We start from the raw sequence: 23,140 nt of genomic DNA on the forward strand, positions 1-23,140 counted from the left end.
GAAGGAATAAGCCATGTGCATGCATAGCTAGGAAAAGAGTATACCAGAAAGAAGCGACACTAAATGTAAAATGCCTGAGTCTGCTTGGCACTTTTGGGAAATAGTCAGGGGCTGGAATGGAGTTAGTGAAGACCTGAATGGTAGGGCATGGTATCAGAACAGCAGCAAGGGGCAAGATCATACAAGGCTCTGATGACCATGTTAGGAATTTGGATTTTATTCTGAGATGGAGAGCTATTGTAGAGTTTTCAGAAAAGGAATGAAGTGCTCCAACTTAGTTTTAAAAGAACCACCAGCCGCTATGTGAAGGAAACATTGTGAGGGGTGGGACGCTAAAGGTGGAAGTAGAGAGATCAGGAGGCCATTGCATAGCGCATTTCTAGGCAGGAGATGGTGCTGGTTTGGAATAGGGTGATAGCTGTGAAGCTGGTGAAAACTGGTTGGATTCTGGCTACATTTTGAAGGTAGAGCCAACATAATTTGCCCATTGATTAGATATAAAGTGTGAGAGAAAGGAAGGAGTCAGGGATGACTTCAGCACATTTGGCCTGAGCTACTGGAAGGATAGAATTGTCATTTTCTAAGGTAGAAAATATAATTGGGGGTGAAGATCTTGAGTTTGAGTTGAACTTACTAAATTAAAATTTCTTTTAGACATGTAGGTGTAGGCATTGGATAAAAAAGCCTAGAGGAGTAGCCCAGGTTGGAGATATTAGTTTGGGAGGCATCAAATAAGGATTTCTGAATATCACTTCCATCTGTGTGTGTGTATGAGAGTGAGAGAGAGACACAAACACATACTTAATGTGAGTGAAGAAATTATTGATATAGTAATATATTAAAGTGATTTTTTAAAAATGTCAGCATTTAATGACTACAAGTGAAAGTTACATTTATTTTAAAAATATTTAATATAGATGTATATATGTACCTTTATATTTTAAGTGCACAAATATGTAAGTTTTATTTTTATAGAGCAAAAACTGAAGTGTAAAATACAGCAAAATCTCTTGCTACTTAGGAGTGGAAACCTTGTAATTGCTATAAATAACTGTATTCCTGATTATTAGAACTTAGAGTTATTTGTATAAACATCTGATTTTTTGTGTGTGTGGTTTTTAAGGTAATGCTATGGGCTATGTACGGATGATAAGATCTGGTGGCCTTCATTGTAGCAGCAATGCCATTAGGTATGGATGCAAACATATTTTTGCCTTGTTTATGCCATTTAGAAATGTCATTTAAATATGTCTTTTTTATAAGTAATAATGTAGAGAGGGTTTTTTTCTTTTTTTGTTGATACATTTTGAGATCAAATATGGAAGAAAATCATTAGTTGTACTAGTTAAATTTTTTCTCAAATTTTAAGACTACAGCAGACCGTTGAAAAGCTTTATTTAGTTAACTTATAACTTATAAATAAAGCTTATAGTTAACTTAAGGTTATAGTTAATTTCTTTTATTGGTACAGTTTGTGAATGGTTCTATAGATTACATGATTTTTAAGGATAATTTGATTATTCATATATCTAGAATTCAATTGTGGAACTAAAGTGGTGATATTAATAATATAACTGAAATGCAAAATTCTTTCCAAAGATACAGTTGAAAAATTTAGAGTCTTACAGTACTGCTTTCATATCTGTGTCAGTTGCACATATTTAACTTAATAAATTCCTTCCCAAATTCTTATGTAGATTTGTACCTGATCTTGAAGATATTGTAAATTTTGAAGAACTAGTAAAAGAAGAAGGTCTTGCAGAAGAAACATTAAAAGCAGCTAGGTAATCTAATTTTGGAATAATTTAAATTTGGAGATTTGAAAAGTATATGTTCATTTAAATGTTAAAGACAGGACTAGAGGGTAATATATAAACTTATATGTCAGTGTTTTTACTACGCAAGTAATGGTCTCAGTTTATGAAATATAATTTTTTCAAGACTACAGTATTCTGATGCCTTTCCAACTTCCCTAAAAGGAATCTTCTAGACCATGGGTTTCTAATACATGTGACTGTTGAACACCTGACATGTGGCTAGTCCGAATTGAAATGTGCTAAAGTGTAAAGTTCATAACTGGTTTTGATGATTTAGTGTTTAAAAAAGAATGCCAAATATCTCATTAATAAAATTCATTTCACTTATTTCTTTTTACTCTTTTTAAATATTTCTATTTGCCAACTAGTATTTCTAGAATACTAGTCCTTCCTTTCATGTAATCTATAGCAGCAGTGTCCAGTACAGTAGTCACTACCACATGTAGCTGTTGAATACTGGAAAGAGGGCTAATGGGACTAGGGAACTGAATTAAAATTTTTATTTCATTTAAATTTAAATAGCTAATGACTATCTTATTGGACAGTGCAGATCTACAGACTTGAGTAAATGGTGATTTTGGAAAACAATTTAAAACTTGAGAGAGGCATGCAGAATTGTTAAGAAAGTCTTTAGAAAACTAAGTTATAGTATTAATAATTGTAACACTTATTGAGTCCTGGGCAAAGTGGAGACAATTTGAATATCAAAAAGAATAATGGTAGAAATTGCTTATAATACATTGAATTTAAAAAAGAAACCGTGGGTATAGTGATAATAAGAAAAGTTGGAGAAGCAGAGGGAAAGTTCTTTTTTACAGTGCTAGCCAGCTAGTAAATACAGAAGGGATGAGAAAATTTAGGAAAAAAAACAGTTTTGCAACCATCACTGTAATGCTTGAAATGAGACAAATCATCAGTGGGTTCTCAAACATTTTTGGAGAACAGAGTATTCATTCACTGTGAAAAACTTATCTCAGCAATTGATTATTAATCACAAAGGGAAAAAACATCTTCACAATGCAGAGACTGATGTATTCCACCTTAACCAAGTGATCAAACTTAGCATCACCAGTAACAGGACATGCTGACATTATAGGGCCCCCTGATGTAATGGCAAGTACCTATTTTGTATTCTCACCCAAAATGTTTACTCATCAAGTGAAGGAAAGTTCATGGCAGGTGAAGTCATAGAGTTATGAGGTTATGATAATGAATTATCTAAGTGGACATTAAGTCTTCCAGAATAATGGAGGAGAACTGGAGTAGGTCTCATAGTCCAAGATAAACACATGTAGAGCAGTGGTTAAAACTGTTATAGATGCCTGCTTTCAGGAGAGGGTAGTTGGATATAGTTGGATCATGAGTCTCAAAGGAGAGATTTCTAAGACCGTCTAGTGGTGGGGGAATAATAATTTGAAAGTGGTAATAGCTATACATAAGGGATGTAGGAGAAAAAGCAGTTAATGTTTCTGAAGGTTGAGTGGGAAGCTAAGTTCTTCAAAAGGAGATGGGTTTCAGTTGAGGTAAGGAGGTACAGAAGAAGCGTTAGTGAAGAGATTTAAGATGAAAACGAATTTATTCACAATGAAATGGAATTCTACAGGGCTCATTGTGAGAAGAAGAAATAGAAAATTCTATAAAGTTCCAAGAGGCCCTACATATTCTGTTTTAGGGACTAAGTTAATTAAATCATATTGATTAGGCTCTGTCCATAAAAAAATGAGTTCATTCTGAACCCCAAGGAAGTTTACTTAGAGGTGTCTTATAGTTCACATTTTTGAGTGCTCTCATCTAAACTAATGAGAAGTGGATTTTAAAAGCCACATCTTTTGAGAAAGGAACCAAGTAAATAATTTTTTTGCATTTTAGGCATTTGGATTCCGTCCTCAGCGATCACACACGAAATTCTGCCGAAGGCACAGAGTATTTCAAAATGCTTGTGGATGTTTTTGCTCCAGAATTTCGAAGGCCGAAGAATATACATCTCCGAAATTTCTATATCATTGTTCCACCTCTGGTGAGTATTTTTAGTACCCAAAATGAATTTTTTGAAAAAGTATTAATAAATAGATCCAGTTTTTTTTACAGCAGGAAATGCAAACAGACTATATTGTTGACTTTCTGGTTGTAGATAAAACTAAATGTGGTCTCAGTGAATGCGGCCTAGAATTTTTACTTATTAGCTATGTAGAATGAGACTTATTCGTAGTTCAGATAGATTCTTATTTGTTCATAACAGCCAGAGAAATCCTAGTGTGATTTAAATTACTTGAGCATACACTATTTTATACACACACACACACACACACACACACACACACACATACACATACACACATACACATATAATCTTTGGGCTGAATTATACCATATAGTCATTTTAAGTGATTAGTGTAGACTGTTAAAATATGAAGTATTTCTTAAAAGCATACTATTTGAGGACAACTTCTGTCTCTTTGGTAGTAAATATGAACATCTAAGCTAAAATTTTAGTGCTTTCTTGTTGTAGTATATGGTATGTTTTGCTCTAATTCTGTAGTTGGCATCGTAAAAATAGCTCAAGTTAACCAAAATCGCAATATAAAAACAATTGTCACAGTGGGGAAAATGGAGTTAAGAGGTTAGAGAGGTATATATAGCAATAAGAGTTATTTTTCTATAAAGGTTTCTATAACAAAGCTCTTTCTTAAAAAATTTGTAAATGGATAGCTCTAAAATCTAAATATCACTGAGCAGACGTAGCTTTTGATTACATCTAACTTTGATCGAGTTATAACTTTTCACATTGCTGCCTGAATTAACACATACGTTCTAACATATTAGAACCATTATTATCCATTGAAAGCAGCTGATGGTCTATGGACAGCTTTTTTCTTCACGCATTTTCCTTTCTACTGTTTTTTTTTATACGTTAATTGTTAATGCTCTATTATAATAATTGTTATGTAGCAAAAATGTCCACAGTTATCTGATAGGCATTATCTTTTCATCTTCAGATATGAATAGAAGTGTCAGATTGGAGGCGAGTCTATCTTAGTTATACTTTGATAATAGTGTAGTTAACTCATGGTGAGTTCTCACCATCTTTCTTTAATTTGAAGTCATGGTAAACAGCAATGGCAAACCGTTGTGGGATTGAGGAAGAGTCTAGTTTTGCAGAGCTGCTGTCAGAATTCAGTTAGTGATGGAGAAAACAAGAGGGATTACAAACACTACAAAGAAGAGAAGTATAGGACACTATTCTTGTGTCCTTGAGTTTATAATCTAATTCCAGAAAGAAGACAAACATAAATGAGATATCTAAAGATTTAAGTAACAGTTGACAAAGATTTTATAAAATGTGATTAATTGCCAAGTAAGTTTCACAGGCAAAAAAAGTGGAACTTGATAATCTTGTTTACAGTGTAGGCTATTATAGTACTTATCACACTGTACCATAATTATTTTTAAACAGGTCTCTCTATATCCCAGTGCTGTGCTATCCTTTTGTAGCCCCTAATGGCTACTTAAATGTAAATTAGTTAAAATCTTATGAAGAAATTCCGTTCAGTTCCTAAGTTTTACCGTACACATTTCAAGTGCACAGTGGCCATATGTGGCTGGTGGCTTACTGTATCGGACAGTGTAGATACACAGCATTTCTGTCATTGCCAGGAGTGCTGCTCTATAGAGTGTGAACTCTTTGATGGTATTCATTTTTTTATTGTAATTATTTAATAATGCCTGGTATTATTATTATTAAGTTTCAGTAAATATTTGTTGAATAAATGCTATGATTAGATAAGGTATTTCAGAGGAGCTAAACTTTTAGGGAAGTGCTTTTTTTGGAGGGAATTTGTTTATCCAAATGACTACTAAGCCTTTTAAACTGAGAATATGGTAAGAACTACTATTGTAGAATGAATTGGGTGGGCAGAAGTAAGGACTGCCATGCTTAAGAGTGCTTAAGCTTTTAAGTAAAGCAGGCCTACTTTTCTGACTACAACTTTGATTTAGAGTATGACTTTAGGCAAGTTACTAAACCACTCAAGTCTCAGTGCCTTCATTTGTTAAATGTGCATAATATTTTAGAATGAGCCATACACAAAAGCGCTGTGCTTGGGTTAAGTGGTGATTGAGGGAGTGCTCATATTTAAAGGACTTGGAAAGAAGAGCTATTAAGAGATACACACAGATTATGACCTCACCAAGAGGCTATTTATATGAGGGAAATGTTTCAAATCAAAAGGACAGGAGCTTAGAAGAGATCCTGTTTATAATTTCTGAAATGTCTGTTTTAGGAACTGAAGATTTTTTAGCACAATTGTTTCTCTAATAATGTTGTTATATCTTTTTAGACCCTCAACTTTGTAGAGCATTCCATTAGTTGCAAGGAGAAATTGAATAAAAAAAATAAAATTGGAGCTGCCTTTACTGATGATGGCTTTGCCATGGGTAAGCTTAGTGGTATTGTTTTCTCATGAATTTTATGTTTACCTTACAATGGAATTTTCAGAATGTTTGCTTGAGAATAGAGCTATGTGCTCTTTGTAGATTTGTTTTTCACGAGCAGTGTTTACTGTATTTTTTGGCTGGGTCATCTGATTGACCATTACTTATACTGTTGTTCATGCTCCTTTGGTATTGCTAATCACTTAGAGTGGTTGGACCCAATTATTTAGGCTTTGTTTTTGTTGTGGTTTTATTTACAGTTTGAGCATCTTGTATTTAGTTTCCTGTAGCTTCCTAGTTGTTGTCTATTTAGCAGTGGAAGTTTTTCCCCACCTTTACAGCCATATGTTATCTCCAGGTGATTTTCATAGCCATGTTATTCCTTCTTGATTGGCCTTTTTTTTAGTTCTTTATATGTTTTTAAGGAGGAATTAAGCCATGTTGCTAAACTTATTCATTTGTGCTGTAGAATGTAATTTGAAAGAGGATTAATTCAAAATGGTTAGCTTAATTTTAGGAATTATTGGTGGAGTAGAATATAACTTGTCTACACATTGTAATTTCGTTTTGGTTTTGCTGGTGACTCTAGGTGTGGCTTATATTCTGAAGCTTTTGGATCAGTACCAGGAATTTGACTCACTTCACTGGTTCCAGTCTGTTAGAGAGAAGTACCTGAAGGAGATAAGAGCAGTTGCTAAGCAACAGAATGTGCAGTCAACTAGTCAGGATGAAAAACTACTACAAACCATGAATCTCACTCAGAAGCGACTGGATGTTTATCTACAGGTAGACGAGAGTAACAGTCAGATCTGCTTTGACTTTTTAATATCCATTACTTCTTGATCACTGAAGAAACATAAATCATATTGAAACTCCCATTTTAACAAGTGAGATGAATAGTGGTCATAAGAGTATATTTTTAAATGAATGGTATTTGGAAGCCATTTGACTCATATCTTTAAAAATGGGTGGATTACACAGTTCAGTTTCTGTATTTGCGATTTGCACTCACTAGAGCTTTTTAGAAATAATGAGATATTAAATATAATTTTGATGTTTTACTAAAGTATTTTCAGCTTTTATTTCTAATTTTTTCAATTTACTTAGGAATTTGAATTGCTCTGTTTCTCACTGAGCAGTGCAAGAATTTTCTTCAGAGCTGACAAGACTGCAGCTGAAGAAAACCAAGAAAAGAAAGAGAAAGAAGGTCAGTGAGTGGCTTAAATTTGGAAAGACCAATAAATCTGTCTTTAGTAGTAGACACGAATACCCCATTTTATCTAGTCAGACTTTTCTTTTTGAAAAATAATATAGACCTAGAAATGTCTTTTTAAAGAAGTAAAGCCTAAGGGGATCATTTGTGAAACTGAAAAGAAATTTAACATAGATTATGCATTTCATTCTGAGATAACTCTTGATTCAGTTCATCTCTTAATTAAAAAAATTTACCAAGTTTAGGGTTTTTTCTTTCACCCTTCAACTGTATCAGATAAGAAGGAACAAATTAGAGGAGGAGACTAAATGTTGGCTTAAGTCAGAGCTGCTGATGACTAGACACTGACTGAATGTATGGGACAGGTGATTAAGGAGACATAAAATAGTCAGGGCCATTTTAGTGTCACAGTAATAGTCTCCTGTGCTCCTCCATAGCCATGCCTTGGAGAATTAGAGAGCAGTAGAGCCATAATAGCTGATAGTCATTAAGGAGAGGATTCTGTCCATTATATTCTTTGTGGGTGTAAATCGTTCAGCATTTCATACTTAAGGGACCCTCATGGTACATTTCTCTCAAATTTGAAATTTAGCAACAATTGTCTTCCCTGAAGAATGGATATTTCCTTTTTTCTGTTATGGAAATTATGTAACTTAGGTTTCCTCTTTGGAAGCTTAAAACTAGGTACAGCAACATGACAGGTTTCATGTTTGCTCTTTTTCCTTTTTCTTACTTGTATTTTACAAATCAAGAATAAAAGATACTTCATAAAATGTGATGTTTTTATTAACCTTATTTTGCCAGTTAGATTTTAAAATAAATATGTTTTTCACACTGAATAGAGGTGATTCATTTGGGTAGACCACTTATATCAGTTACCCTATTCCCTGTTGATAATGTTCCATCAGTATTACTTATTAGCATATGCAGGCATTTTTGGAATCTAGACTGAATAATAATCGTGTTCTTGAAGAATGACTGCCGGCTGTTACCTGGAAGATACTAAATATTGATTAAATAAAAATGTGTTATGTTTGGGTTCATTTAAAAATAATACTTAGCAAAGCCATCTGGAAGAATTTGAGTCAGTATAATCTAAATTGTGAAGAAATTGAGTTATTGCTTACGTTCTGCTCAGGCCTTTCATGATGCCAGAACCTTGTCTCCAGCCTAGGTAACTAGGAATATTCTGCAGGTGGATTGGCCATTTACTTTAAGGCCTAAAGCATTAAGACAAAACAGACATTTCAGTCTCAGTGGAGCTCCTTGCTTTGGACTGCTGTTCTTAAGGAGCTTTCTAGGGTTTTGGGTAATGTATGTCACCCACGTGCCTGATGCTGGGTGGTGGTTGTTTTAGGACTCTATTTTAGCTAAAGTTTGCTCAGAGATGTTGTCAAAGTTGCTGAAAACATTAGTTTTTCTCTGTTAATGAAGTATATATATATATATATGGCATTTTTCACAAAAGGCAGAAATTCATTTTATCACAGTCATAATAAAAAACTGCATTTAAAAATAAATTATAAATACAGTTGGAAAGTTATTCATTCTGGACAATTTTATATGTGAATTTGTAACCATGTTTCTATCAATAATAGCACTACAATTTCTTGGCCCAGCTGGGGGAAGGTGCAGTGTGAAACCCACCTCAGATGCAGTTTTGCTCTCTCACAATTCTCTACCACTATTACAAACCAGTCAAAACAATTATATTTGCAATATTTAGCCTAGATTTCTAAAAAATTAAGGTAAATAAACTACATATAATTTGTGATATTAGAGAAACATTTGGTGGATGTAGCATTTTCTTAATTTGAAATTTAGCAATATAGTCCTTAATTTTTTTTTTTAGTCCTTCTTATTTACTTAATTCGCTTTTTAAAATGAACATAAATATGTCCATTATTTTCACTCATGCTTCCAGAAGAGACTAAAACAAGCAACGGAGACCTGTCCGACAGCACTGTGTCTGCAGATCCTGTTGTCAAATGATACTGATGGTATGCGTTGCCCCCATGAAATCATCAGAATTGTATATGAAATGGATGTTAATAAGCTAATAACCAAGTGTTTCCTGGGTCACATCTCTGGGAAATATTTAGATGCTGCAACTCTCTAAGGCAGTGCTCTAAAGTTAAGTCCATTCTTCTTCTGAAGGCTCTACTTTTCAAAGGTTGAGAATGAGATTTTAAAATCAGATTTTTGTCTGGACTTTGGCTAGATGTGCCTGGGAACAGTTATTTGAAATGAAGTTTTAGAAGGGTTAACTTAAATTCCTAAACTGCCACCTCAGACCTCTTGTAATCTACATGAATGTTTATAATTTGTATTTGTATAGGTCTTTGATCCATATTTGTCTCAGTCATTGGAAATTCAGTGCATATACTATGTACAGCCAGTAATGTTTAAACAAAAGGAATTGAGCCTGAAATTCATGAAGCATACATATCAATATTCTTATAAAAGGGATATATGAAGATGGTTTTGATACTAGAGGTGAGGCATAAGTGTTATGTACCCTTTTTGTACAGTGTGAACTGATTCATTGTTAATTTCATGTGGCTCACTAGAGCTGCTGCTGTCTGTGGTGAGATATTTTATAACTAGTTTACATTGCTTTGAGAACATTTAACCTCCAAAAACTGCTTTAAATTTAAGATTTACTTAATACTTAAGGGGGAAGAAAATACAGATAAAGCCATAGAGTCCTGCTTGAAGCTTTACTTTTGGCTGAAGGCATTATGTATGATAGCAGAGAAAATTGAATGAATTCTTATTTCTACATCCAAACTCAGGTTTCTTCTACATTAGGTTGAACTGAAGTCTTGATGATGGTTTGGGCAGACTTTTTCTTTAAACCAAGTATAATCTAAGAAATCAGATTAAGCACTGTGCAGGCTTTTAAAAAATTACCACTGTGAGAATAAAGTTCTAATAAACTAAACCACTTACTGATTTAAAAGGTACAGAAAGATTTTGAGTAAATTTAGTTCCTGGCAAGCTGTTAGCTTTATTTTTGTAAAGATTATATCAGTTAAATGGTTAATCATGGCCTATAATCTTTTAATATAATACAGTGATACCTTTACAGTGAAAACAAAAAAGTTTAAAACTTTATGTGTAATACTAACATCATTTTAGGAAATACTTGATTTTTCCATTGCACTTGCCTATTAAGCATTTCTTTGGGTAAATCCTGCAAGTAATTCTAACATTGTTGTTTGATTTCCAGCTTTTGGAACGGGTGTACAATGCCCTGTCTGTATTCATTGATCACGGTCAGGGTAACTTTCCCAGCTCAAGATAACACTTTCACTGTTAAAATTCAGAAGAAACAGAATAGGTAGGAAGTGTTTTTTGTCTATTATGTAAACATGATTTACAGAGTTATGTACAATGGATGGATTAAAGGCATTTAATATTTGTAATATGTACTAACTGTAGAAATGGCCCTAAAGCATGCTGCATAATTAATAATTTATATTTTCATTATTGTAAATGTTTATATTAATGATCTTGCATTTGATTGTATCAAATTGGTCACCATTTCATAGCAACAGTATTGTTTTTTCTGTTTTTCTTCTCTAACTTCCCTAAAATCATCTCCTTTAATAGAGATAGAAATTCTAAATAGAAGAGAATCAGATGTCTCTGTCATTATCCCCACACATGTCAGTTATTTTATCAATACTAGATAGAGTTCACATGCTGACTGCATGGATACCTACAATTGAGAAAAATGTGACAGATTATTATTTTGCCTTTAGTTCAAAATAATGTCACTGCAGTCTGGATGAGGTATAATAAGTTTACTTATTTGAAATAAAATCTCTGAAAAGATTGAGCATATTTAAATGCTGTTAAAAGTGCAGAGCAACAGGGCTTGAGTGTTTTACACCTAAGTTGATGTACACATTTAGATGACAGTTTTCCTTGCTGATGTATTGTTAATATTCTCATTTTTTTCAGACATACTGCAGTTTAAAAATCAGTGTGAGCATTTGTTGTAAACTCACAGAAAACTTAATGCTCAAATTCTCAGGAATTAAGGACTAACCATAACATTGTCAGTTCTAATTAAATTTTATAAAAGATGGCAAGTTTGTTATCTCCGTTACGTGGGGCTTTCCTCTTCCCCAGTTCTAAGAGAATACAATATGCATTGATATAATAGAACATTAATAAATATAATTTCAAAAATGTACTTCCTCTGGATGTTTATGTTCAAAATTGAATGTCTTAAACCCAGTAGTTCTTATATTGATCTTTTTGGAGTTCCTTTTATCTAATAGTGTGTGGAATCTCTTTAAAAAAATACTTGCGTGCACATAGGCAAAATTTCAAGTATAAAACTGGTACTGGCTCCTCTTTGTGTATCCCAGGTGGACTTTTGTTTTCTTCCCTTTTTATATTCTTAATCTTTCTATTGCTTGCTATTTTCAAATAAAAGAACCCACATGAATGTTTAATTTTAAATCTTAATCCTGGGAAGGGATCATTAGTTTGCAGTGCTGTAGTGCAATTTGCAGTCATGACTTGAACTGAAACAATCGTAATAAAGGAAAGCCTTTTAAATACTGTGCTGGAGAAAAATGTTCTTGCTCAGAAAGTCTGATTGCTGCTCCTTCTGAGGAGAAAAGTTTGTAAGGTTGTGGGAAAGATGAGACAATACCATCACATACATTGTCACGTTACTCTTTTATGTTGGATTGGCCAAACGTAAAAGGTAGACTTTAACCAATTTTAATAATTTTAGTTCTTCCAGCTTAAGGTGCAGAAGTTTCAGACTGATGGTATACCTTTTCTTAAGAGAGATTTAATGCTGCAGTTTTTTGTTTTTAGATGTTAGGAACAATTTAACAGGTTGTCAAAGACTTCAGTTTTAAAAAAGGAATCCAGAATAAGTGGGTCTATAGAGATTACGTGAAGTCATAGGACTATGCAGTGAACTCAGAGATGGTGACAGCAAAAGGAGAGTTTGGTTTATACAAGAAGTTCTTATATACTGTATGAAAGGTCGATTTGGACAAGTATATGGATATTTCCCTCTATTGTAATAGTTTGGTTCTTCTTTACCACCTAGTTTACCAGATAGCGCCGGTTGTTCCTATGAGTGGAGACATACTCAGGAAAGTAGATGAAATTTATCTCCCAATCAGTGCAGATCTGATGTCGTAATTCTGGGACCACCTTTAAGGACTGTACATTCTGTAGTGCAGGTAAGATCTGTGTGTATTGACACATTCTTTGGTAATGCCCTCATTGTTATTAATGTGAGGGAAGAAAAGTTAGCACTTCTGTACCCAGAAGCACCAACTATATAAAGTTAGTATTACAGTAACCATTTCAGAATGTGTACAAAAGGTAATAAGGCATTAAAGATGCACTTTTAAGTTGATGTAATTACCGAATATCAGAATAATCTTCAAAGATTAATGTATTGAGAGAAGCATTTGGAGATTGCTTTGTCTGTGGTTTTCTCTGTGTGCTAGTAATATAGTACATAGTGGTTAGAAGTGTAGATTTTGGAGCCAGACTGTGATTTGAATCCTGATTTGCTGCTTACAAGGTTACTTAACCTTTCTGTGCTTCATTTCCTCAGGCATAAAATGGTGTAATAATATAGCTCATAGATTGAGGATTTAATTTGTATAAAGCACTTTATTAGGAAACTACTATAAATATTAGCTATTATTATGATTGCTCTTACAAGCAGAAATACACTTGGCATATAATTATTAGCTGTTGAAAAGTTTGAAGATAAACTGTATTTGAATTGGTCTCATAAAAACTATTTCTTTTTAAATGGCTCAGATAAGTGTTGACAATGTAAGGCAGGTCTTGCTCTTCCCTAACGGTAGTTTTGACAGGTGGCTAAACAACCAAAGGCAATGCTGGGAAATGAAAATTGGTGAGGCTAGCTTATTTATCCCAGGGATGCAAGGATTCTTCAATATACGCAAATCAGTCAATGTGATACACCATATTAACAAACTGAAGGAATAAAAACCATATGATCATCTCAATAGATGCAGAAAAAGCTTTTGACAAAATTCAATACCCATTTATGATAAAAACTCTCCAGAAAATGGGCAAAGAGTGAACCTAAACATAATAAAGGCCTTATATGACAAACCCACAGCAAGCATCATACTCAGTGGTGAAAAACTGGAAGCATGTCCACTAAGATCAGGAACAAGACAAGGATGTCCACTCTCACCATTCTTATTCAACATAGGTTTGGAAGTCCCCTAGCCACAGCAATCAGAGAAGAAAAAAATAAAAGGAATGCAAATTGGAAAAGAAGAACTGTCACTGTTTGCAGATGACATGATACCATACATAGACAATCTTAAAGATGCCACCAGAAAACTACTAGAACTAATCAATGAATTTGGTAAAGTTGCAGGATACAAAATTAATGCACAGAAATCTGGCATTCCTATACACCAACAACGAAAAATCAGAAGGAGAAATTAAGGAAACACTCCCATTTACCACTGCAACAAAAAGAATAAAATACCTAGGAATAAACCTGCCTAAGGAGGCAAAAGACTTGTACTCAGAAAGCTATAAAACGCTGATGAAAGAAATCAAAGGTGACATAAACAGATGGAGAAATATACCATGTTCTTGGATTGGAAGAATCAATATTGTGAAAATGACTATACTACCCAAAGCAATCTACAGATTCAGTGTAATCCCTATCAAACTACCAATGGCATTCTTCACAGAATTAGAACAAAAAAATTTCCAATTCATATGGAAACACGAAAGACACCCCAAATAGCCAGAGCAATCTTGTGAAAGAAAAACGGAGTTGGAGGAATCAGGCTCCCTGACTTCAAACTATACCACAAAGCTACAGTAATCAAGACATCATGGTACTGGCACAAAAACAGAAATATAGATCAGTGGTACAGGATAGAAAGCCCAGAGATAAACCCACACACGTATGGGCACCTAGTTTACAACAAAGGAGGCAAGAACATACAATGGAGAAAAAACTGCCTCTTTAGTAAGTGGTGCTGGGAAAACTGGACAGCTACATGTAAAAGAATGAAATTAGAACATTCCCTAACACCATACACAAAAATAAATTCCAAATGGATTAAAGACTTAAATATAAGACCAGACACTATAAAACTCTTAATTAGAGGAAAGCATAGGAAGAACACTCTTTGACATAAATTGCAGCGAGATCTTTTTTGATCCACCTCCTAGAGTAATGGAAATAAAAACAAAAATAAACAAATGGGACTTAGTTAAACTTAAAATCTTTTGTACAGCAAAAGAAACCATAAACAAGACAAAAACACAACCCTCAGAATGGGAGGAAATGTTTGCAAATGAAACAATAGACAAAGGATTAATCTCCAAAATATACAAACAGCTCATGGAGCTCAATATCAAAAAAACAAAAAATCCAGTTAAAAAAATGGGCAGAAGACCTAAATAGACATTTCACCAAGGAAGACACACAGATGGCCAAGAGGCACATGAAAAGATGCTCAACATCACTTATTACTAGTGAAATGCAAATCAAAACTACCATGAGGTATTACCTCATGTCGGTCGGAATGGCCGTTATCAAAAAATCTAGAAACAATAAATGCTGGAGAGGGTGTGGTGAAAAGGGAACCCTCCTGCACTGTTGGTGGGAATGTAAATTGATACAGCCACTATGGAAAACAGTCTGGAGGTTCCTTAAAAAAACTAGAAATAGAACTACCATATGACCCAGCAATCCCACTACTGGGCGTACACCCTGAGAAAACCATAACTGAAAAAGAGTCATGTACCACAATGTTCGTGCAGCACTATTTACAATAGCCAGGACATGGAAACAACCTAAATGTCCACCAACAGATGAATGGATAAAGAAGATGTGGCACATACATACAATGGAATATTACTCAGCCATAAAAAGAAACGAAATTGAGTTATTTGTAGTGAGGTGGATGGACCTAGAGTCTATACAGAGTGAAGTCAGTCAGAAAGAGAAAAACAAATACCGTATGCTAACACATATATATGGAATCTAAAAAGAAGGTTCTGATGAATCTAGGGGCAGGACAGGAATAAAGAGGTAGACGTAGAGAATGGACTTGAGGACATGGGGAGTGGGAAGGGGAAGCTGGGGCGAAGTGAGAGGGTAGCACTGACATATATACACTACCAAATGTAAAATGAATGGCTAGCAGGAAGCTGGTGCATAGCAGAGGGAGATCAGCTCCGTGCTTTGTGATGACCTAGAGGGGTGGGAGGGAGGCTCGAGGGAGGAGATATGGGGACGTGTGTGCATACGGCTGATTCGCTTTGTTGTGCAAAGAAACTAACAGTATTGTGAAGCAATTATACTCCAATAAAGATCTATTAAAAATAAAATGCATGCTTAAGTCTTCAAAAAAAAAATCTCATTTTCCACCCTCCCACCTTTCATTTACATGGCACTTATTTTCAGAGGGCCTTAATGTGCATTAACACACATTTCAGTTAAGTTGAAAGTCACCCACTCTTTCTAAACTTAAAAATTTTATTAAAAAAATGATGCATGTACAAGAGTATATAATATGTATGTACTGTTTAGTGAATGAAAATAGAATGCTTGTGTAGCCACCAGGTAGGTTAAGAGCTTATTGCTACCACCTTAGGTGCTCCCATCATTTCTCCTTAGGTCTCAGCTCCCCTTTCTACTGCAGAGGAAACCACAGTGCACTAGGCTTTTCTTGGGGGTTACAACCATCTATATTTTTTAAAACAATATGATGGTGTTTCGCATGTTTTTGTAAAGTTAATATAAATGTATTCTGACTTCTTTAATTCATTGTCATTTTTTAAATTCATCAGTGTTGATGCATATAGCCATACAGTTTATTTAGCTTTATTTCCCTCATATTGTGTTACATGAATACACAGGTATTTAGTCTGTAGGTAAGATGTGGGTTATTTCCAAATGTGGGATACTATGAATAGTGCTGCTGTAATCGTCATTGTACATGTCTCTGGGTACGTGTCTTGAGTTTCTGCAGTGTGTGTCACAAGTGAATCTCCTAGGTGGTAGGGCCAGGTGTACCTGCAAGGTCGTTGGAGAGAATGCAAAACTGTTCTCCCATCCCAACAGTAGGTGAGGTTATTCCTCATTGTTCCATCCCTACCAGCAGCTTAATTTCTGCAGTCTGTAGTCAGTATCTCTGTGGTTTTAATTTGCATTTCCTTGATTTTTATATGATTGAACATATTTCTGTTTAAGAGCTTTTTTTTATTCTGTAAAATGCCTTCATGACTTCTGTTTTTCTTTCAATTTATCTTTTTCTTACTAATTGTAGGAATATTTTGTATATTCTGGATACTAATTTTTGTTGGTCATACGTGCTTGCTGAATATGCTCAGTTAATTTTGTGTTTTCATTCTTTGTTTTTTTGTGAAGTTAGTTTTAATGTATTGGATTTCAGTCTTTTGGTTTTTCATGATTTGCAGGCTTTGTGGCTTAGTTAAGCCACAGTTTTGGTTTTTTTTGGTAATACAGTCGATTTACAATATTGTGCTAGTTTCAGGTGTACAGCAAAGTGATTCATTTATATATATCGATTTTTTTTTCGAATTATTTTCCATTATAGGTTATTACAAGGTATTGAATATAGTTCCCTGTGCTATACAGTAAATCCTTGCTGCTTATCTATTTTACATATAGTAGTTATATATATACTAGTATTTGTTATTCCCATATTCCTAATTTGTCTACCCCACCCGCCTTCCCCTTTGGTAAAGTTTGTTTTCTTGTCTTAGTCTTTTTCTGTTTATAGATTTATTTATTTTTTAGATTCCACATATAAGTGATACCATATGATATTTGTCTTTCTCTGACTGACTTCACTAAGTATAATATCGTCTGGGTCCATCCATGTTGCTGCAAATGCCAATATTTCATTCTTTTTTTATGGCCGAATAATATTCCATTGTGTGTGTGTGTGTGTGTGTGTGTGTGTGTATTTATATATATGCACGCCACATCTTTTTAAGCCAGTTGTCTGTTGATGGCACCTGGGTTGTTTCCATGTCTTGGCTATTGAAAATAGTGCTGGCTGCATGTATCTTCTAAAATTAGTTTCCATCTTTTCCAGATATATACCCAGGAGTGGGATTGCTGGATCATATGGTAGCTCTGTTTGTTTAGTCTTTTTGTTTTCCATAGGCCACACATTATTAAAATATTTTTAATTAAAAAAATTGATTGTAGTTTCTAACAGTGTTGTTCTCCTCCCATCCTGAACAATTCTAAGCAAGAATTCAGGGGACTGTGGCTCTTGAAGCCTGTCAGAACTTACTGATCTACTATGATTACGATATAGAAATTTATAAGACATTAGTTAACACCGAACTGATGATTTTATGGTGTATAATTTCATACTGTTTTGACTAGCTCACTGTGTCTCTGACGGTGCACACATTATAGAAGTGGGTTCCTCAGTTAAACCCTTTAACCTAATTTTGAGTTGCAAAAGTCATTAATCCACCATTTTAAGAGCAGCACCTTTTAAAAACTTGGCATTGAGATCACGTTATTCCACTCATGTTGCATAGTACATCCCCCCTCTGCTGTGACTGCATTATGATGTCCTGGTTTTCTTTTGGGAATTAACTGTTAAAGGTACAGAACCAACTTTAGTTTTTTTTCAGGGATGTTCTAGAAAATAACCACAAAAAGCAAAAGAAACAAAGTTTTTATTTGCTAGCTTTTATTGCTAGGTTAATTTATTACAAAGAAAGTGATATTTCTGTTGAACTTTGTTATAATTAAACATACTGTACCAATTAAAGATCATTATACTTGTTTCCTAGTGGGCTGGGATGCCTGGAACCGTCTGTGTCAGGATGGAAATTGGAACTTTTATACCAAGCCCCATGGCCAGCTGTGCTTCAAGTGAGTTTTAAAGTTAATTGGTCCCTTCTTTAAGGAGGGTCTGGCTCAGAAGAAACAGGCATTGGTAGAGCTGCACCCTGTCCATGGTGATCCACCCCTAAAAACAGTATCTAAAGGACCATGAACTTCTGGATGCTGGTTCATTAAGGTTCCACTGTAAAACGAAACATCTTTTGTGGTACTCATCTGCTTGTCTTTTTACTGCATGATGTTTAGACCTGCATTCTGCTAGTGCTTGCGCCTCAAAGCACAGGGCTCATCACCTAACTGCACATTAATGCTGTTAGGTCCAATTACGAGACAAACTTGATTATAAATATACAATTTTCAGAATGACAGGCACTTAAAGCTCATTAAGTAAAATACAAAAATAGATTATATTAATAGGAAATATTTAGTGTTTATCAAATTATAAATCTAGGCTTTTACCATTTTTTGAAAAGATACTGGAAACTGAAAAGAGATGACACTGAAATAAAGTGAACAATGCATTTTTTCCATAGCTTTCATTCTGAGCGCTGAACAATGCAATCTAAGAAAAGGACTTACCACAAAGCACCTAAAATAACATTTGTAGATGGGTATGTTGTCAACCATTTCTTACTGTTTCCCTCCCAAGTCTCAGTATCAAGGCATCAATAGTACGTTCCACAAGCAGCTGTCAGCATTCTGAAGCCAAGTGGTGTGCCTGTATCAGAGAAGTTGAAAACCCTTAAGGAGGTAGCTCTCCTTCCTGGGTGCTCTTCACCCAAAGGCGCAAGAAGGTTATGCTTCAGATTCTGCGCCTCTGTTTTCACTTGGACTTCCATCATTGTCATCTGGTTGATCGTTTAACAGTACATATTTTCCATCATTGGTTAGTGGTATGGACAGCATTAATTGAGCCAATGCTTCTGGATCCTGAAGTTATGGGAGTTTAAGAAGGAGAAAAGAAAATGCTTAAAATGCACTTAAAACCCCTTTGGCTTGGCTGTCATTATGTTCTGTAATCTAGCCTCATTCCTTCTGACTCGTCTGTGTGCGCCTTCAGGTGGGTCTCCTTGAATCTCTAAAGAAACCCTCAGTTGAATTACTTCCTCCAGAAACTAGGCCAAGTTTCTACCTCTCAGCCAAAATATCATTTACAGAGCCAACTCAGAATCATCTTTCTGAAAAGAGTCCAGAGAGGAACTTCCCTCACAACTTTGACCTTGTCTTTACACTCCTTTTTTCCTTTTACTCTATACCAAGAGTTGGCAAACTACGGCCATTTGGCTCGCCGCCCGTTTTTATTACTGGAGCAGAGCCATGCCAGTTCATTGACATACTATGGCAGCTTTCGTGTTAACAACAGCCGAGTAGAGTATTTGGCAGCAGAGACAGTAAGCTGAGAAAGGTTTATTATCTGGCCCTTTACAGAAAGTGTGCCAACTCTGATCTACACCATAAAGTACAAACTTGCAGGGCTTGCTGTGTTTTCATTATGTTGGTCTTAGTCCTTGATCTGTCTGCCCCTCCCTGATAGATTAGAACTGCACAAGTATGATACCCACTAGCTATTCAATACACGTTACTATTTACATTAATTTAAAATCCAGTTCCTTAGTCACACTAGCCACATTTCAATCTGCATATTAAATAGATCCTTTCCATTACTGCAGAAAGTTCTACTGGACAGTGCTGAACCAGAAGCCCCCTGTTCACTGCTGTAATTCCAGGGGTTTTCTTATACAAAATTTAATCTCAAAAATTAGTTGGGTAAATGAAAGATTGCAAACTGCTGATTAGACAGGTCTGAGAGTCTTCATTTCCGAGGTAACGTCTCAGTGTTGCTGGGCCTGTGACCACTCTGAGGAGGAAGGCCTTAGAGCGTGTGGTAGATGCTGAGGTTTGTACCAGCTTCATTTGAAAGAAAGGAAATCTAGCCAACAACAACAGGAACAAAAAAACCTGATAAAACAGTAGGAGGTGCAGCAGTGATACTTACTAAGAACTCTACGTGTTACCAGTGACCATGGAACTAGCTGATCAAAAATGCCTGGTAGTTAGAAGGCTTAAAAGGAAATCCCAAACTTGGCCACCCTGCCTAGTGAGCACCATTTCTCTTTGAGAGCTATCTAGGTGTAAAGATAGCCTCTGAGTTGTTGTTAAACTTGCACGAAAATGCACCTTACCTTCTGAACCTCAATGATTTCTTTTCCCAAGTTAATAGCATAACATATCTGCAAAAAACAAGAAAAGTAGTGTTTGGCAAAGGCAGAAAAGGATAAAGAATTTCAGAAAGAAATGTGATTATGAGAGTACAGCGAGGTCACTGTCTGCTCACGTCAGCATGGGGACAAAGGACCTGGCTGTAGGAGACTCATCACACAGGGCTCTGAACACTAGCGTCCACCTGTCCTGGTCTCCTGTTGCCGGTTTGTGCGTACAAAGAATATCCAGGTTAAGTGAACACTGAAGGTATTAAATCATTTAAAGTTCTTAGCGGGATACTTTTTTCCTTTCTCTCTTAACCATATTTAACCACTGCACGTTCATACACAGTGGTAAACAGATACTTCCTGAAAGAAGGGTTGATTCATTTTGATTAATTCTAAGTAGTGAATGCAGTTTTTCACACTAAAGAACAGTTTAGATGTACTTTCCTGACATCTGCTTCCTTGGTTTGCTGAGAATAGATTTTCTCCATTGTAACTTTTGCTTTAATTTTTTAAAAAAGAATAAATTTGAGGGGAACTGCTTTAAACATTTCCAGATAGCTCTACTAAACATTTATATTTCACCATTAAAGTTCTTCATTCACTCTATTTTGGTTGATATGTATTTTACACAAGGAAATTATACTCCAGTTTTCTTTCAGTGGGACCTTACTAGGAGGTATTGTTATCTAAACTACTCAATGGGGACCTGAAGAATAGTCAACTAAATATCCAAGGAGGTTGTGTAAAATAACCCTTTAAGTATCTTTGTTTGGGCTGAAATATTATGGAATCTTAAGATGAAGAAAATAACAAGACCTTTTCGCCTTCTGAGTTGCTTTCAAAAACATATGTGCTCAGGGACTCTCCGCCTGTGGATTCGGGCATGCGGACCACAAAGCCAACCAGTCTCTTGTTTTCTTGATGAGCAGCAAACTGGGTGACACTGGTGAGTTCAAACTAGAAAAAAATAGGAATAGACCTAGTATCACACAACAAACTGGAATTAAAAAAGACAAGATCATTCTCCATGGCAAAAGTCATGAAAAAAGTACACTATTAGTGATATTTAATTTGGCAAATAAAATTTACTAAGTGCCTACTTCGTGTTTCAGGTGGCTACAAAGGTGAATTAAGGAGTAATCACTAAAATTAGCATGCATGAGGGTACTTACGTTGGCCCTTGTTACTTGAGTCTGAGGATCTATCAACCTGAAATTTTAAGAGATTGACTGTATCACAAATGTTGAATAAAATTATATCCTTAGATGAGTTTGTACAAGTTCAGAATAAAATCACACAAAACCCCTCGAAATATGAAATATAAGACCTAGTTGAGGGCGGGTGAGATCGCTCCATGTGACGATCCAAAGGGAGCATGTGCCATGATTTCTGCCTTTGTTGAACCTGTGTAGTTAAACCTCAGGGTATCTTTAATGGAAGATTATAGCAAATAGAGAATTTCACAGTATTTTAGTGCTTATCCAAAAAGGCTGCACTATAATTCTCTAGAAAATTCTCCAGAAAATTAATGTGGATGGATCTTATTCCGTATAGCCTCCATCTCAGCACTTACTATCAGTCTGTTTCCCTTAAAGTACTGGATAAATGGATACTTTTAACAATTTTTTTTTTTAAACATGGGGTAGAGGTGAGACAACAGTGAAGGGATTTTAACAAAACTATTCCCTATCAATCAGTTTGGGTGTAGGAGGAGTAACTTTAAGAAGGTATTCTAGATAAATTCTTTAACAACATTTTAAGCATCATCAGTGTCTCTGAGAAAATTAACGGCATTAGAGAATTTACTGCTATTTTATATATAGATAAAAATTTCTACTTTCTAACACATGGTATTATGTATATAAATTATTATTGATTTGCTGTAAGTTTCATAAGTGAAAGCAAAAAATCTGTTAAAAAGATGGTTATAATTCTGTTTAAATGAAATGTCCAGAATAGGCAAATCTATAGAAACAGCAAGATTAGTGGCTAGGGCTGAGCAGGTTGCAGGGGAAAAGGGAATGACTACTAACAGGTATGGGTTTTCTTCGGGGGGATGATGAAAATGTTCTAAAACTGTTTGTGGTGATGGTTGCACAAATCTGAATATACTAAAAAATACTCTAAAGGGGCAAATTGTACAGTATGTAAGTTATATCTCAATAAAGCTGTCCCCCCCAAATGGTTACAATTTGAAAGGTATGCAGTTATACTTGTTAAAGCATGGTGTATTTTATAATCAGAGGGCTTAAGACTGAATTCCAACCTGGCTACTTATTTATGATCTTGTGTAAGTCACCCTGACTTCTCTCAACTGCTTTGTAAAATTGGGATAAGAACCTCCATATATCAAAGAGGTGGTTAAGAAAACGAGAAAATGTGTATGGAATTTTAAGCTACAAAGCTAAATAAATAAATTTTTATGTCCCTATAAATGAGTATGAATTTAATTAAAATTTACATCATCAACAATTTCCCTCAAGTTGGGATAACTTTAAATATTTTGTAAAATTTTTCTATAAATGAAGATTTAAACCATTCATATATTTTGTGAGTAACTTTTAAGTTTGCTGTC

The 23,140-nt window shown here is 35.0% G+C and overlaps 2 protein-coding genes across 13 annotated transcripts in view; one reads left to right on the forward strand and one right to left on the reverse strand.

The window, feature by feature from the left end:
* WASHC4 (WASH complex subunit 4) overlaps positions 1 to 18,409 on the forward strand; it is a 60,215-nt gene extending 41,806 nt beyond the window's left edge. For 2 of the 6 annotated variants that reach the window (XM_089921207.1, XM_030763483.2), the window contains 7 exons: positions 1,124 to 1,190; positions 1,698 to 1,784; positions 3,687 to 3,834; positions 6,155 to 6,251; positions 6,838 to 7,034; positions 7,356 to 7,455; positions 9,386 to 12,041. In XM_089921207.1, coding sequence (XP_089777333.1) covers positions 1,124 to 1,190; positions 1,698 to 1,784; positions 3,687 to 3,834; positions 6,155 to 6,251; positions 6,838 to 7,034; positions 7,356 to 7,455; positions 9,386 to 9,453 — 764 coding nt within the window. In that variant the 3' untranslated portion in view covers positions 9,454 to 12,041. Of the gene's footprint in view, positions 1 to 1,123; positions 1,191 to 1,697; positions 1,785 to 3,686; positions 3,835 to 6,154; positions 6,252 to 6,837; positions 7,035 to 7,355; positions 7,456 to 9,385; positions 12,042 to 12,544; positions 12,681 to 18,303 lie in introns of those variants that run through there. The other 4 variants (XR_002648300.3, XR_002648304.3, XM_022599968.3 and 1 more) reach the window with 4 other exon arrangements.
* The window catches only part of APPL2 (adaptor protein, phosphotyrosine interacting with PH domain and leucine zipper 2), a 55,273-nt gene continuing 47,844 nt past the window's right edge, over positions 15,712 to 23,140 (reverse strand). For all 7 annotated transcript variants that reach the window (XM_089921208.1, XM_089921209.1, XM_022599972.2 and 4 more), the window contains 4 exons: positions 21,738 to 21,774; positions 21,382 to 21,522; positions 20,539 to 20,586; positions 15,712 to 19,285 (listed from right to left, as the gene is read on the reverse strand). In XM_089921208.1, coding sequence (XP_089777334.1) covers positions 19,151 to 19,285; positions 20,539 to 20,586; positions 21,382 to 21,522; positions 21,738 to 21,774 — 361 coding nt within the window. In that variant the 3' untranslated portion in view covers positions 15,712 to 19,150. The remainder of the gene's footprint in view (positions 19,286 to 20,538; positions 20,587 to 21,381; positions 21,523 to 21,737; positions 21,775 to 23,140) is intronic.

This window comes from Delphinapterus leucas, chromosome 11 (assembly GCF_059928025.1).
Source record: "Delphinapterus leucas isolate spDelLeu-1000000601 "Yukka" chromosome 11, BTC_Dleu_Yukka2, whole genome shotgun sequence".
Classification (NCBI taxonomy): domain Eukaryota; kingdom Metazoa; phylum Chordata; class Mammalia; order Artiodactyla; family Monodontidae; genus Delphinapterus; species Delphinapterus leucas.